This window comes from Carassius carassius, chromosome 11 (genome assembly GCF_963082965.1).
Source record: "Carassius carassius chromosome 11, fCarCar2.1, whole genome shotgun sequence".
NCBI lineage: Eukaryota > Metazoa > Chordata > Actinopteri > Cypriniformes > Cyprinidae > Carassius > Carassius carassius.
Window position 1 is genome coordinate 12359445 of NC_081765.1, and position 15830 is coordinate 12375274.

The window sequence follows — 15830 nt, forward strand, 5'->3', positions numbered from 1 at the left end:
CTTAATCACACTTGTGATTGTGGTTATTTTGAGGATATCAACTGTTTTATGCAACAACTACTTGGCTGATTGGTATTTCAACCACATGGATAGTTTACAGAAATAATGTCTCATGGGACAGATTGCCTTAAGTGTAGTTACTTTTGAGCACTGATTACAGAAGTAAACACACTGTCAGTTATATTTTTGCAAGTGCTCTTAGCAAACACAGTGTACATCAGTTGTTCTCAACCAGGGGTCACTCTGGGGGCTTCAGCAAACTTTCAAGATGACATAAGATGAATTCATTTTAAAATAAGACAAAACAAACTATAAAATATGCAAAAGATATTTCTTAGTTCAATTCACACCTCAACAACTTTTTTTTTCTTTCTCCTATCTTTTAAGAACCAGGGTTCCCACAGTCATGGATAAAATAAATGAGGCAGTTTTAATGGAGTTAAAAGTATTATTTCTAGACCTTGAAAAGTCCATTGAATTCATATTCAGCTCTTAGAAATATATATATATATATATTTATTTATTATTGGTTTTTTTTTGGTGACTATTTTAAAAAGATACACTTTTTGGTTGTTTGTTTTTATTGCTGAGTAAAAAAAAAAATCCAAACCGTGTGTTCACTGTACCCAGCTACACTTAAACCTATTATAATGATTTATTTTTTATAGCCGTCGGGACAGATTTCATGGAAAATTTGCCCATCCATGTCTCATCATACCTGATAGCCCCTCATCCACGTGTATGGTGTGGAAGTAGTGTGAAGCTGGAAGTTAGATATCACATCACAAGGAGTGCCAAATTTTGACCATGTACCATGCGTATCCGGTTAGTGTGTTTAATGTCATGGAATGTTTTTTTTTTTTTTTCTCCATGTGCTACGAAACACATTCATTTGTGCAGAGAGGCACAACCCACACAATGTTCTTCTGCAAGGGTTTTTTTGTTTTGTTTTTTGCCACTAGAGGGCCAAAAGTTACATTACCGTATAACTTTTAACGATTTTTATTTTATAACCTACTTTTCACTGTCAACACATGTATGCAGTGACCAATGAAACCCACTTGGTGGCCTAATCCAGTCTCAGAGAATGAAATGATAAACGTGGTCCAAACTCAGGTAACAGGAGACAAAGATAGACATGTTTTGACATTTTTATTATCTTGCTGGTCAGGGTGTTGCAGTGGTCTTTAATGTCAGCAGTATGCTTTTCGCCCGATAGGTCTTCCATTAAACATGAGTTAATAATTTAAGTCCTAAATGTCTGAAATTCCTGTGCAATTTTGTTATAGATCGAGATTAGGTCATTTTACACATATTTTGACTGAGGTCCTAATTATGCTTTGCAATGTTGATACCATCCAGGTCTCTTACAGGGGTGTTGTGTACAAAACCAGTCACAGCCACAACATCTGTGATTCTCCTCCCCCTGTCCCACGTCCTGCCCTCTGCATGCCTGGGCCAGCTTTCTCTCCTGATTTAGATCGTGCTCTGCACTCAGTGATGGGAGCTCAGTTCTAGTATGCTCTAGTCAGGCCAGCTCAACCACTGAATGCGTTTGTCTCACAGTAGGACCCCAGAACATGGACCCTCTGACGAAGGTAAGACCCAGAAATCAACCTGTACAAGTGCTTGCTTATGCTTTAAGATGAGGTGAATCATATTTCAGGAGCAGTTGTGCCAGTTTAGTGTCAATTGCATATGAAAATGTTATATCAACTTGATATGTTTGCTGAAGTATAAAGAACTAATATAAATAAGTAAACTGCACCCCCAGACTTCTTTCAATGTTGGTAATCCACAATTAGTAGTTTCGACAGCTAACATATGAATAACTAGTTATTCTGGTTGCTTTGTACATTGTGTTTATGTTTGAGGTTATTGTTGGAGATCTGAACAGTGCATGGAGACGGGGCCTCTCTGGAAATCAAGTTCAATGTGTGGTAGAGATATTTAGTCGTAAAACATTATTTTTTTATTAATAATTAACTACATGCAAGGTAGCAAAAGACTTGTTAAAGTTTTAGGTAACTTAAGGTTTTAAGGTTTGGTTGAGCATTTTAATAATATATGGAATCGAGGCAATTCTATGAGTGTGCATGTTAATTGTTAAGGTTTGAATTATATCTATACAGGTGCTGGTCATATATTTAGCATATCATCAAAAAGTTGATATTTCACTAATTCCATTCAAAAAGTGAAACTTGTATATTATATTCATTCATTAAACACAGACTTATATATTTCAAATGTTTATATCTTTTAATTTTGATGATTATAACTGACAACTAAGGAAAATACCAGAGATGGGACCAAGTCACACATGTGCAAGTCTCAAGTAAGTCTCAAGTCTTAACCTTCAAGTCTCAAGTAAGTCCCAAGTATTTTTTTCTTGGGCAAGTCAAGTCCAAGTCAAGTCACCTTATTATTGTAGATTTACCTGCAGAATCGGATCTTAATAAAGTTAAAAGACAAGATATAAGTAACAGTAAATTAAAATAATTTGGATTTGCATTGTAAATACTCATGTTCAGTAAAATACATCATGGAATCAAACAAAATTGTAACTTCATAAAATTATTTATTTTTCACTTCTGCCAACAGAAATGTTTAACATTTTCAACATTGAGTCCATAAAACAAATAACAGCTAAACATCCAACAGACTCCTCTCTGAACACCCCACCCCCCCCCCCCACCCCCCCCCAGAGAGTGCGCGACTAGCGATTTCCACGCGTTTTTAGGCGCGAATTATTGACGACAAAAGCGATGACCCTCAGTACCCCTCAAGCTGAGATGTTGATGTGATGTGATATCTGATCTAAGTGGGCGTGGTCTGCGTAAGGTAGACAGGGCATGACTGATGATGTCATGACATGACAACGCGATTCTCAGCCTGCGCTCCAGCTGAGTAATCAATTTTATTTTTAAAAAATAATTTATATATTTTATATTCAAACTGAAAACATAATGTGATTAACACTCAAGTCATTCAAGTCATCCTGTCTCAAGTCAAGTCAAGTCCCGAGTATTTAACTTCCAAGTCCGAGTCAAGTCTCAAGTATTTTATTTTTTGTCAAGTCAAGTCACAAGTCATAAAAATAGCGACTCGAGTCGACTCGAGTCCAAGTCACCAAGTCACAAGTCCCCATGTCTGGAAAATACCAAATTCAGTATCTCAGAAAATTAGAATATTGTGAAAAGGTTCAGTACTGAAGACACCTGGTGCCACACTCTAATCAGTTAATTAACTCAAAACACCTGCAAAGGCCTTTAAATGGTCTCTCAGTCTAGTTCTGTAGGCTACACAGTCGGGGAAGACTGCTGACTTCACAGTTGTCCTAAAGATGACCATTGACACCTTGCACAAGGAGGGCAAGACACAAAAGGTAATTGCAAAAGAGGCTGGCTGTTCACAGAGCTCTGTGTCCAAGCACATTAATAGAGAGGCGAAGGGAAGGAAAAGATGTGGTAGAAAAGTGTACAAGCAATAGGAATAACCGCACCCTGGAGAGGATTGTGAAACAAAACCCATTCAAAAATGTGTGGGAGATTCACAAAGAGTGGACTGCAGCTGGAGTCAGTGCTTCAAGAACCACTACGCACAGACGTTTGCAAGACATGGGTTTCAGCTGTCGCATTCCTTGTGTCAAGCAACTCTTGAACAACAGACAGCATCAGAAGCGTCCCAGAGTCTGGAGGAAGAGAGGAGAGGCACACAATCCACGTTGCTTGATGTCGAGTGTAAAGTTTCCACAGTCAGTGATGGTTTGGGGTGCCATGTGATCTGCTGGTCTTTGTCCACTGTGTTTTCTGAGGTCCAAGGTCAATGCAGTCGTATACCAAGAAGTTTAAGAGCACTTCATGCTTCCTGCTGCTGACCAACTTTATGGAGATGCAGATTTCATTTTCCAACAGGACTTGGCACCTGCACACAATGCCAAAGCTACCAGTACCTGGTTTAAGGACCATGGTATCCCTGTTCTTAATCGGCCAGCAAACTCACCTGACTTTAACCCCATAGACAATCTTTGGGGTATTGTGAAGAGGGAGATGTGATATGCCAGACCCGACAATGCAGAAGATCTGAAGGCCACTATCAGAGTAACCTGGGCTCTCATAACACCTGAGCAGTGCCACAGACTGATCGACTCCATGCCACGCCGCATTGCTGCAGTAATTCAGGCAAAAGGAGCCCCAACTAAGTATTGAGTGCTGTCGTACTTTTCATTTTCATACTTTTTAGTTGGCCAAGATTTCTAAAAATTCTTTCTTTGTATTGGTCTTAAGTTATATTCTAATTTTCTGAGATACTGAATTTGGGATTTTCATTAGTTGTCAGTTATAATTATCAAAATTATAAGAAATAAGCATTTAAAATATATCAGTCTGTGTGTAATGAATGAATAAAATATGCAAGTTTCACTTTTTGAATGGAATTAGTGAAATCAACTTTTTGATGATCTTCTAATTACAGTATATGACCATCGCCTGTATAATAATCTGTTAATGTTAATATGAATGTTATAAGTAACCTGATTTATCTCTGTAGTCATATTGTTGAGAAAATAGATCCTTCCCTGCAGGGTTCTGTGTGAGTCAGTTTATTAAAGTTTATTTTAATAGTATATTAAATGACCGGAACTAACTGTTGCATAATCAGTAATCATTCATTTAGTTAGGTTTGAGGCAGTTACCAAAAAATATCGGACTGAACAAATACTCTGCAACCTATTGCTTAAATTTTCTCTTCATATTTTTGAACAGGTAAGCTACAAAAGGTGATGCTATGTCCTCATTACTTCTTTTTACTGCTTTTTTTTTGAGCATATAACCTTTTAGTAAAAGACCATTTATTGTCTGCTCTGTTTATAGTTCCCCTTCATGGAGGATGAGGGGCTCACCATGAAGAGGACAGGTATATCTTTTGTAAACTCTGTGTGTTTCTTAAAGATTTTTAATTTTTCCTTTCTTTTTGGAGTGTTTACAAGCTCTTGGTGCATGAAAAAGATCTGGAAAGTTGCAAAGACTAAAGTCTCTAATCCAAAGTGATATTCTTTATAAAGGTTCAGACTCGTCCACACCCCCTAAAAAGGCTCATTCAAACATGCCCCCACATGTCTACGTCACTATGTGGGAAGATTTGCATAACGCCGCCCAGATATTCACGCAAAGAAAGAAGGCGTTTCGTTGAGAAATCGAAACTTTTTTGGCCTTCCAAAAGAGGACACGACTAGAAATCATGTTTATATCACATTTATAATGATGTTTATGTCTCGTCGCCCCGGCCGGACAGGGCATCACAATATGTTAAGGGGCGTAACATTTCCGTTACATGTTTGAGGTTTTCGGGCAAATCACATAACGCACTGGATAGCTAGCCAATCAGAGCATACCTAGCTTTTCAGAATTATGATCTTTGTATAAATCGACATGTTTCAGAAAGGCGGGGCATAAAGGAGAAACAATAATGTACATTATTTGGAAAATAATGTTTTTTTTTACCTGAAACCACATAAACACAACAACTTTTAAGTCTTTTTATTTAGATTTTTCAGTTTTAATTAATAACCTATTAATCTGATTATTAAAGGTGTCAGACTAAGTTGAATATGTGTATAGGAGTTTTGTGTGTAAAACGTCCACTTGTTCCCCTTGAAGGGGTTTAAGAACCAGTAACCAAGGTCAAAACCTTATTTTGCTATCAATAAACTTATTGACACTTATCAGGTTCAAAACTCTCTTTGCTATATCAAAACTATTAAAACTGTAATTTGCATTTGGTAATAAAGTTTGCCAAATGGAGTGAAGGCTAATTTGCTAACTTACTGGGAGACCCATGTTTTACTATTTTATGCCATAATAAGTATGATTAATTTCTAATTGAAACTGCAAAACATCTACGTTTTTTTAAAAGATGAGTTGGACTGCATTTGTGATGTTTAACCGGAAGGGTACATACAATTAAATGAGTGTAGCACAGCTGCAGACTGACCGACCTGCAGCAGGGGTCTCCCTCTCTGTGTCCCTCTCAAGGGCCTCTCCAAGACCCTGACTCAGACGTGTATGCCAAGTTCTTCATGAGTCACTGCTGCTACGATGCCATTCCAACAAGCTCCAAACTGGTCATCTTTGACACAACACTGCAGGTGTGCACTTATGTGCTGCTTACTACATATTTTTAGTAGATCGACTTGCATATTTATTTAGGGTATAAACATTGAAATATGTGAGTGATGTGTACAGGTGAAGAAAGCATTCTTTGCACTGGTTGCAAACGGGGTCAGAGCGGCACCTTTATGGGACAACAAGCTGCAGTGTTTTGTAGGTAAGCAAACACTGGGGTTCTGCGGAGTCTGTTGAAGTGTGCTTGCTCAGCTGTGAGCCTGCATCAGATTACTGAAATCTTATAATGTCACTACAACGTCTTCACCCATAAACCCTATTAGGAAAAGAAAGCATGATTCATATTTGCTAAAGCACTTAGCACATGCACACTATAATCAAGTGTACCATCCTTTTGATTTAGAGTTTTTTTTATGTATGGGATAGATCAATGCTTACGTAGTCAATGACATTTGACATTGAATTTCTGCTCTCAGAGGAATTGTCTTGAATGTACGTTTAAATATATATATATATTAATAACGCACAAACTGCTCTCAACAGATGGTTTTCGGTTGTTTTTATTTATTTTTATTTATTATTTTTTTTTTGTAAATTGCAGTACCAACAAGGAGCAATTCATAAACTGTTTAAAAGTGTGTTATTGGAAAGAAATTAAAACTTTATTTATTTATTTTTTTCTGCAAGGATGATTTATGTTGGTCAAAAGTGACACTAGAGACATTTAATATGTTACAAAACATTTCTTATTCGAACAAATGCTGTTCTTTTGAACTTTATATTCATTAAAGAATCCTGAAAAAAACTGTTTCCACAAAATATTAAGCAGTGTTTTCTACCCAAATGTTTGGGGATTATTTTGTTGTTTTGTTGATGTTTAAATAAATTCATATTTTTATTCACCAAGGATGATCAAATTGACAGTAAAGAACTTAATAAGTTACAAAAGATTTCTATCTGATATAAATACCTTTCTATTGAACTTTCTATTTATCAAAGGATCCTTTAAAAAAATGCATCGCGGTTTCCATGAAAAATATTAAGCAGCACAACTCGGGGTGGGGGATATTAGCTAAAATTCATATCACGATATTTAACATGGTCCAGGCGATATCTATATTATATTGTGATTTGTATATATTAAAAAAAATAATTACATAAAAATATTTTAACCTATAGAACTACAAAAAGTGAGTGATTGGACATAGACCTTATTGTGCCATTGTTAGTTTTTTTTTTTTTTTTTTCTCAAAAAATGCAAACTTGCAGCATGAAATTAAACTAAATTAAATATTGTGTGTTTGAGTTGGCCAGTGGTTACCAAACTTTTTCTGCCGGTCCCTCTTTTTGTAGAAAGTCTCTTATGCTCACCAAGGCTACATTTATTAATTAAAAATACAGTAAACAGTGTAATATTGTGAAATATTGTCCGTTTAAATTATCTATTTGAATGTTTTAACATGTAGTCTACTGAATTCCTGTGATCAAAGCTGAATTTTCAGCATCATTACTCCAGTCTTTAGTGTCACATGATCCTTCAGAAATCATTCTAATATGCTGATTTACTGCTTAAGAAACATTTCTGGTTATTATCAGTGTTGGAAACAGTTGTGCTGCTTTATATTTTTGAGCAAACTATTTTTTAATGGTTCTGTTATGAATATTTGAAATGGTCCTTTGTGTCAGAGTTATTTAACTCAATATGATTCTTCAGTCACGCCATATAGTGGTCTGTTATTGATACAACCACAATGGGAGTCATGTTGAGGTACAACCCGAATTCCGGAAAAGTTGGGACGTTTTTTAAATTTTAATAAAATGAAAACTAAAAGACTTTCAAATCACATGAGCCAATATTTTATTCACAATAGAACATAGATAACATAGCAAATGTTTAAACTGAGAAAGTTTACAATTTTATGCACAAAATGAGCTCATTTCTATTTTGATTTCTGCTACAGGTCTCAAAATAGTTGGGACGGGGCATGTTTACCATGGTGTAGCATCTCCTTTTCTTTTCAAAACAGTTTGAAGACGTCTGGGCATTGAAGCTATGAGTTGCTGGAGTTTTGCTGTTGGAATTTGGTCCCATTCTTGCCTTATATAGATTTCCAGCTGCTGAAGAGTTTGTGGTCGTCTTTGACGTATTTTTCGTTTAATGATGCGCCAAATGTTCTCTATAGGTGAAAGATCTGGACTGCAGGCAGGCCAGGTTAGCACCCGGACTCTTCTACGACGAAGCCATGCTGTTGTTATAGCTGCAGTATGTGGTTTTGCATTGTCTTGCTGAAATAAACAAGGCCTTCCCTGAAATAGACGTTGTTTGGAGGGAAGCATATGTTGCTCTAAATCCTTTATATACCTTTCAGCATTCACAGAGCCTTCCAAAACATGCAAGCTGCCCATACCGTATGCACTTATGCACCCCCATACCATCAGAGATGCTGGCTTTTGAACTGAACGCTGATAACATGCTGGAAGGTCTCCCTCCTCTTTAGCCCGGAGGACACGGCGTCCGTGATTTCCAACAAGAATGTCAAATTTGGACTCGTCTGACCATAAAACACTATTCCACTTTGAAATAGTCCATTTTAAATGAGCCTTGGCCCACAGGACACGACGGCGCTTCTGGACCATGTTCACATATGGCTTCCTTTTTGCATGATAGAGCTTTAGTTGGCATCTGCTGATGGCACGGCGGATTGTGTTTACCGACAGTGGTTTCTGAAAGTATTCCTGGGCCCATTTAGTAATGTCATTGACACAATCATGCCGATGAGTGATGCAGTGTCGTCTGAGAGCCCGAAGACCACGGGCATCCAATAAAGGTCTCCGGCCTTGTCCCTTACACACAGAGATTTCTCCAGTTTCTCTGAATCTTTTGATGATGTTATGCACTGTAGATGATGAGATTTGCAAAGCCTTTGCAATTTGACGTTGAGGAACATTGTTTTTAAAGTTTTCCACAATTTTTTTACGCAGTCTTTCACAGATTGGAGAGCCTCTGCCCATCTTTACTTCTGAGAGACTCTGCTTCTCTAAGACAAAGCTTTTATAGCTAATCATGTTACAGACCTGATATCAATTAACTTAATTAATCACTAGATGTTCTCCCAGCTGAATCTTTTCAAAACTGCTTGCTTTTTTAGCCATTTGTTGCCCCCGTGCCAACTTTTTTGAGACCTGTAGCAGGCATTAAATTTTAAATGAGCTAATTAAGTGGATAAAAGTGTAAAATTTCTCAGTTTAAACATTTGCTACGTTATCTATGTTCTATTGTGAATAAAATATTGGCTCATGTGATTTGAAATTCCTTTAGTTTACATTTTATTAAAATGTAAAAAACGTTCCAACTTTTCCGGAATTCGGGTTGTAGTTAAAATGTGTCAAATGAATATTTTGCATTCAATTATTTACTTATCAGGCAAGTGGCCGCATGATAGGAGGGACAGTTACGCAGTGTAGTCTTTATCACCCTGCAGAGGTTTCTTTTGCAAAATAATCTGCTGACTGTACACGATTCCTCAGTTTGGGAACCACTGGAGTAGGCAATTTGCGTTGGACATGGAGAATAAAAACGTTCAGCCTTGACTCTTTATCATCATTTGTGTTAAAATTTTGCAAAGTGTACCAAATTGAACAAAAGAATATAAATACAAAATTTTAATTAATTAATATATTACTATATCCACGTTATAACAAACATAAAAAAAATATAGCTGCAAGCAGCAATTACGGGGCCAAGCACTGCAGCGGCAAATTTAGGAGCTAAGCATGGCATGGAGCATCACACAAAGTCCAACAATGAGCAGTTAAACCAATTTTAGGATGATTGTAATTGAAATGGCTGAAAAATCATAAATACAACCACGAGTAATAAGATTAAATGGCCTATCACTTTTGACCAACAGGTGGCACTGTAATCAAATAATTTTGGTGTGTTCTGTGTGAGATGACAATAACACACACAAAGTTTGGTGTCAATATGATAAAGCATTGCAAAGATACAACTTGAAGTGTCATTCTGGCATCATGGCTCGAATTCGTCGCTGTGGTATACGAATATAGTTTTGTCTATCGACACGAAATCCATAACTTTGTGTCAGCACAGTCTGAAGATCATTTGATTCAAATTTGGTGAAAATCGGACCTACGGTTGATGAGGAGTTCGAAAAAGAAGCTTTTTAACGTAAATCAAAATGGCGGACCGGAAGTTCAGCTTAATCTGACATATGTGGTATCTATGTTGTCAGCATAAGCCAGGGAATATTTTGAGACCAGTTTCATTACAATAGGCTAAAGCATTAAAAAGTTATTAGCATTTTTAAAAGTGTAATTATTCATGGTTAATGAATGGTTTATTACTCTTGACCAATAGGTGGCGCTGTTACCAAATTTATGTGGCATGGTCAGTGTGAGGTGACAATGACAGATACAAAGTTTGGTGCAAATATGTAAAAGCATTGCAGAGATACAGCCTCAAATGCATTTTGGCACCCTTCCAGCAAATTCGTTGATGCGCTAAATGAGAACCGTTTTGTATATCAACACGAAATCCATAACTTTTGGCCAGCTTGGTCTGAAGATGATCCACGTCAAATTTGGTGAAAATCGGACTAACGGTCTAGGAGGAGTTTGAAAAAGTAGGTTTTTCACATTTATCAAAATGGCGGACAGGAAGAATGGCCAATTTTCGCATAATTGGTATCGATGCTCTCGGCATGACCCAGCAAATATAGAGAGATGATTTTCATTTAAATAGTCTAATTTACTCAAAAGTTATTAGCATTTTTTAGATATTTCATTATAACTTTTGACCACAAGGTGGCACCGCCACCAAACTTTTTGCGTACCTTCAGGGCATGGAGCCGAACATTTTTGTAATTATAGTTTTTATTATAGTTATTTAATTATAGTAGTTTGGACAAGTGGTGGCGCTAGAGAGTAGGAGTTAGAGACTTCAAATTTGCTATAGTTAATGTTGGGACTGTCCTCTATCAGTGTGCCAAATTATACAACTTTCCCGCAATCGGTTCTATGGGCTGCCATAGACTTGCGGCGGAAGAAGAAGAAGAAGAATAACGCCAACGATTACAATAGGTGCCTACGCACCTTCGGTGCTTGGCCCCTAATTATACCGGTAGTCACTTTCATACCGGTATAGCGCCCACCCCTAAGCACAACTGTTCAGTATGTACTATAAGAAATTATTCTTGTGCAGAAAGCAGCATATTCAAATGATTTCTGAAGGATCATGTGACTGGTGAAAATACAGTTATTCCTGCCATCACAGGAATTAATGAAATATTAAAATACAGTTATTTCAAATTGTAAAAATGTTTGCAATACTTTTGATCTGATAAATGCAACCTTGTTGAGCATAAGAGACTTCTTTCAAAAACATTTTAAAATTTTACCGAACCCAAATTTTTTAATAGTAGTGTACACGTGAGGACACATCATGTAAACATACTGACACAGCTTTGATTTGTAGCAGTGATAGTGTCTGGGACTGTTACAGATTGCTCATACTCAGCACCCGTCCCCTCCATCAGTGCCAGCTTTTAAGTTTAACGTGGTTTCTGGACCCGTGGTATCTGGTGGGAAATGGCAGGGTAGAGCTCTAATCCCCTGAAACTTCTCTGGGAGTAATAATGGCCATGCTAATGAGAAAACATCCTCCTACTGAAAAGAAGCTTGGGCGCAGGAGTGTGTTCCTATTTCAATGCATAGTGAGAGTTATTATGTTAATGCTAATGTTAGCCTCTTGATACTTTAATTTCAAACTATAATGCTTAGTGGCTTTATTTACATGCAGTTCTGTCCGCTCAGTTTCAGACCAGCTTGTAAGAATTTATTTGTTAAATTTGAATTTAAAGATGACTGCTCATGTTTTCCATTTCTGTCTTTGCAGGGATGCTCACCATTACAGACTTTATCAACATTCTCCATCGTTACTACAGATCTCCCCTGGTAATCCTGAAAAAATCCATCACAGTTTCCACAAAAAAGAAAAATGTATATATTAAGCCGCACAACTGTTTTATAACATTGATAAAAATAAGAAATGATATCTGAATGATCATGCTACAAATTGAGCTTCGCATCACAGACATAAATTATATTTTAAGATATATTAGAATAGAATACAAATTGTAATACATTTTCACAATATTACTGTTATATATATTTGATTAAACAAATGCATCCCTGATGAGCATAAGAGTCTTCTTTCATGGAGATTTATGCAGAATTAGATATCAGATATAAAAAAGATCATGTACTTTTTTTCCGTTTTAGGTTCAGATCTATGAGCTGGAGGAACACAAGATTGAAACATGGAGAGGTGATTGTGTAGAGTTTTGAGAATAAATATGAATTGGCACACACATTGTAATGGTTTAGAGTAGCAGTTCTATGTGTTCCCTCTTCCAGAGGTTTATCTACAGTATTCTCTCAACTCCCTGATCAGCATCACACCTGACTCCAGGTAAAGCAGGACAACTACAACACTTTGTTTGCACTTTCTTTTTCTTTTATCTTTCCAGTGACTGAGTTGTGTTTCCTGTTGGCAGCCTCTTCGAAGCCATTTATTCCTTACTGAAGAACAAGATTCACCGGCTACCCGTCATAGATCCAGAGTCAGGGAACGTCCTCCACATACTCACCCATAAACGCATCCTCAAGTTCTTACACATCTTTGTAAGAGCTTTTACAATGTACTTTTGATAGCACCTTTCATTTTACCTCATCAAAAAAAGTATTTTCACATAAAGAAATGAATAGTACTACGGTTTAAAATCATGTTAACTTCAGTGGGATGAAAATCTGTCTTAAAATGTGGTCACGTTTACTATCATTCTACAAATTTTTGTTAATGGCCGACTGCAGTTTGTGTGAAACTATATACATACATACATGAATGTCATGTCAGCTAGCCAAACATAACAACTGAATGTACTTTCAACCCAATCTCATGAAAAAATGCAAGTACTTTACTAATTGGCAAGTTGAATTTGTACCACACCATTCATGTGGAAATATATGATTTTAAGAAAAAAAGCATGGAGGTCAACCTGAACCCCATCCCGAAACCAAACTACCATTGGGGCATAAACAGATTGAATGAAAACATGCAAATGAGATATACGGATTAACCATCAATTCACCACAATGTATATGATTTGTCATGAAATGCTTATGCTGACTGTCACCATAGCTCTGCACTGAATGATGAGTATTTGCTTTATGAATCTCAGGGCTCTATGATCCCCAAGCCACCATTCTTACAGAAGCGGATTGAGGAAGTGAAGATTGGAACATTCAGGAGCATCGCAACTGTCAGGGAGACGGAAACCGTTTATGAGGCTTTATCAGTATTTGTAGAGCGACGGGTCTCAGCCCTGCCTGTTGTCAATGAACAAGGTACTGTGTACGGCTGTTTGCTTGTGTTTTTAACTTCTGATGGTCTTCTGAGTGGTTTCGTCTATTTTTCATTCTTTTTAGGGAAAGTGGTGGCACTTTACTCCAGATTTGATGTCATTGTACGTAGACCCACGTCAGCAGCTTTTTTCGTTACAGCAGATGACCTTCACAAAGATTAAAGTTGGTATCATCTTCATTTACATGTTCTCCAACAGAATTTGGCTGCACAGCAAAACTACAACAACCTGAACATGACGATGCAGGAGGCCATTCAAAACCGTCCGTGCTGCATTGAGGGGGTGCTGAAGTGTTACCCTCACGAAACCCTCGAAACCATCATCGATCGTATTGCTGAGGCAGAGGTAGTCGCCATGTTACATACGACAGGACTGCTCACATCCTATTTCTCCATTAGAGTATTCAAGAACTGATGGTTTTTTCTGCATCAGTTAAAATGTCGTCTTCTCTGATCAAAGGTCCTAATGCTGTTTCTGTCAGGTTCACAGTCTAGTGCTAGTGGACACCGAGGATGTGGTGAGGGAAATCGTCTCGCTGTCTGATTTGCTTCAGGCACTGGTCTTGACTCCTGCAGGCGTTGAAGCACTTTTCTCTTAACACCAGTGGAGGGCTCCCTCTCCACCATCATCTTCATTTCATATCCTCTCATACCAGGTAGACAGACTTCTTTTGTGCTCGTTGCTGACTGCTGTCAGCAGAGGTGGTGTTTTTCTCTTTCTTGATCTCTCAAATAAACCATCCCTCCATTACACAAGGTGTCACTTGGGCGGCACCCTTTCAAAAGGTACATCTTTGTGCCGTTTTTATAACTTTTATAGGAATATTAGTGCCTATAGTTAACAGTTTTGCATATTAGTACCGGTACAGTATGTTAGATATTAGTACTGCCCCAGAGACAGCCTGTGTACCCTTTTTTTCAGCTTGTATCTGTTATGTCACTGAACGGAAAGTACATTATAATGTCATTATAAGGTTTGCTCTGGAGTACATGGGCTGTTTAAGTTTTTGGAGAAAACTTTCAGACCCCCTGCAAATATTTGCTTTAGAAGAGAGAGGTGACCTTAAAGGGTTAGTTCACCCAAATATAAAAATTGTCATTAATAACTCAACCTCATGTCGTTCCAAACCCGTGAGACCTCCGTTTATCTTCGGAAACACAGATTATTTTAGATTTAGTCCGAGAGCTTCCTGTCCCTCCATTGAAGCTGTGTGAACGGTATACTGTCCATGTCCAGAAAGGTAAGAAAAACATCTTCAAAGTAGTCCATGTGACATCAGAGGGTCAGTTAGAATTTGTTGAAGCATCGAAAATACATTTTGGTCCAAAAATAGCAAAAACGACGACTTTATTCAGCATTGTATTCTCTTCTGTGTCTGTTGTGAGAGAGTTCAAATCAAAGCAGTTTGTGATATCCGGTTCGCGAACGAATCACTCGATGTAACCGGATCTTTTTGAACAGAGTCAGTCTTTTGTTCATTATCTTGCTCAGCTCGGTGTTCATCTTCAGTTTTCTCTTCATAGCAGTTCAGTCGGTGTACTGTTTGAGTAAATGAATTACTAAATATTGGTTTGTTTTAACTCCGAGGGAGTGTCAGCCACATTAAAAAAGTTAACAGCTTAAGTCATTTGTGGATTAATGTGTATTAGAGATGCGAACCGTTTAAAACGATTCAGTTCGATTTGGTGAACTGGTTCAAAAAGATCTGGTTACATCGAATGATTCGTTCGCGAACCGGATATCACTAAACTGCAGTTTTGAAATCTCACAACAGACACGAAGAGAATACAATGCTGAATAAAGTCGTAGTTTTTGCTATTTTTGAAACAAAATGTATTTTCGATGCTTCAAAAAATTCTAACGGACCCTCTGATGTCACATGGACTACTTTGATGATGTTTTTCTTACCTTTCTGGACATGGACAGTATACCGTACACACAGCTTCAATGGAGGGACTGAGAGCTCTCGGACTAAATCTAAAATATCTTAAACAGTGTTCCAAAGATAAACGAAGGTCTTACGGGTTTGAAACGACATGAGGGTAAGTTATTAATGACATAATTTTAATATTTGGGTGAACTAACCCTTTAAGCATGACCAAAAATATACATGAACGTTAGTGTAGCTCACGTGTTACCATGAGTGCTGGAAAATTTGTTCATGAAAGTTAAAGAAATAGTTTTTTTTCTTTAATTTTTTTATTTTATACATAATTTTGTTTTCCAGAATTTTGTACTAAAGCAAACCATGAGCCTTGAAGCTGAA

At 37.3% G+C, this 15830-nt stretch overlaps 1 protein-coding gene across 1 annotated transcript; it reads left to right on the forward strand.

The window, feature by feature from the left end:
- Positions 1 to 1510: 1510 nt before the first annotated feature.
- LOC132152774 (5'-AMP-activated protein kinase subunit gamma-1-like) lies at positions 1511 to 14604 on the forward strand. Its single transcript, XM_059561650.1, has 12 exons — positions 1511 to 1598; positions 4872 to 4914; positions 6033 to 6145; positions 6243 to 6324; positions 12037 to 12095; positions 12423 to 12468; positions 12558 to 12612; positions 12698 to 12824; positions 13382 to 13547; positions 13629 to 13666; positions 13763 to 13909; positions 14046 to 14604. The coding sequence occupies exons 1-12, from the start codon at positions 1581 to 1583 to the stop codon at positions 14160 to 14162; spliced, it is 1011 nt and encodes a 336-aa protein (XP_059417633.1). The 5' UTR covers positions 1511 to 1580; the 3' UTR covers positions 14163 to 14604.
- Positions 14605 to 15830: the final 1226 nt, after the last annotated feature.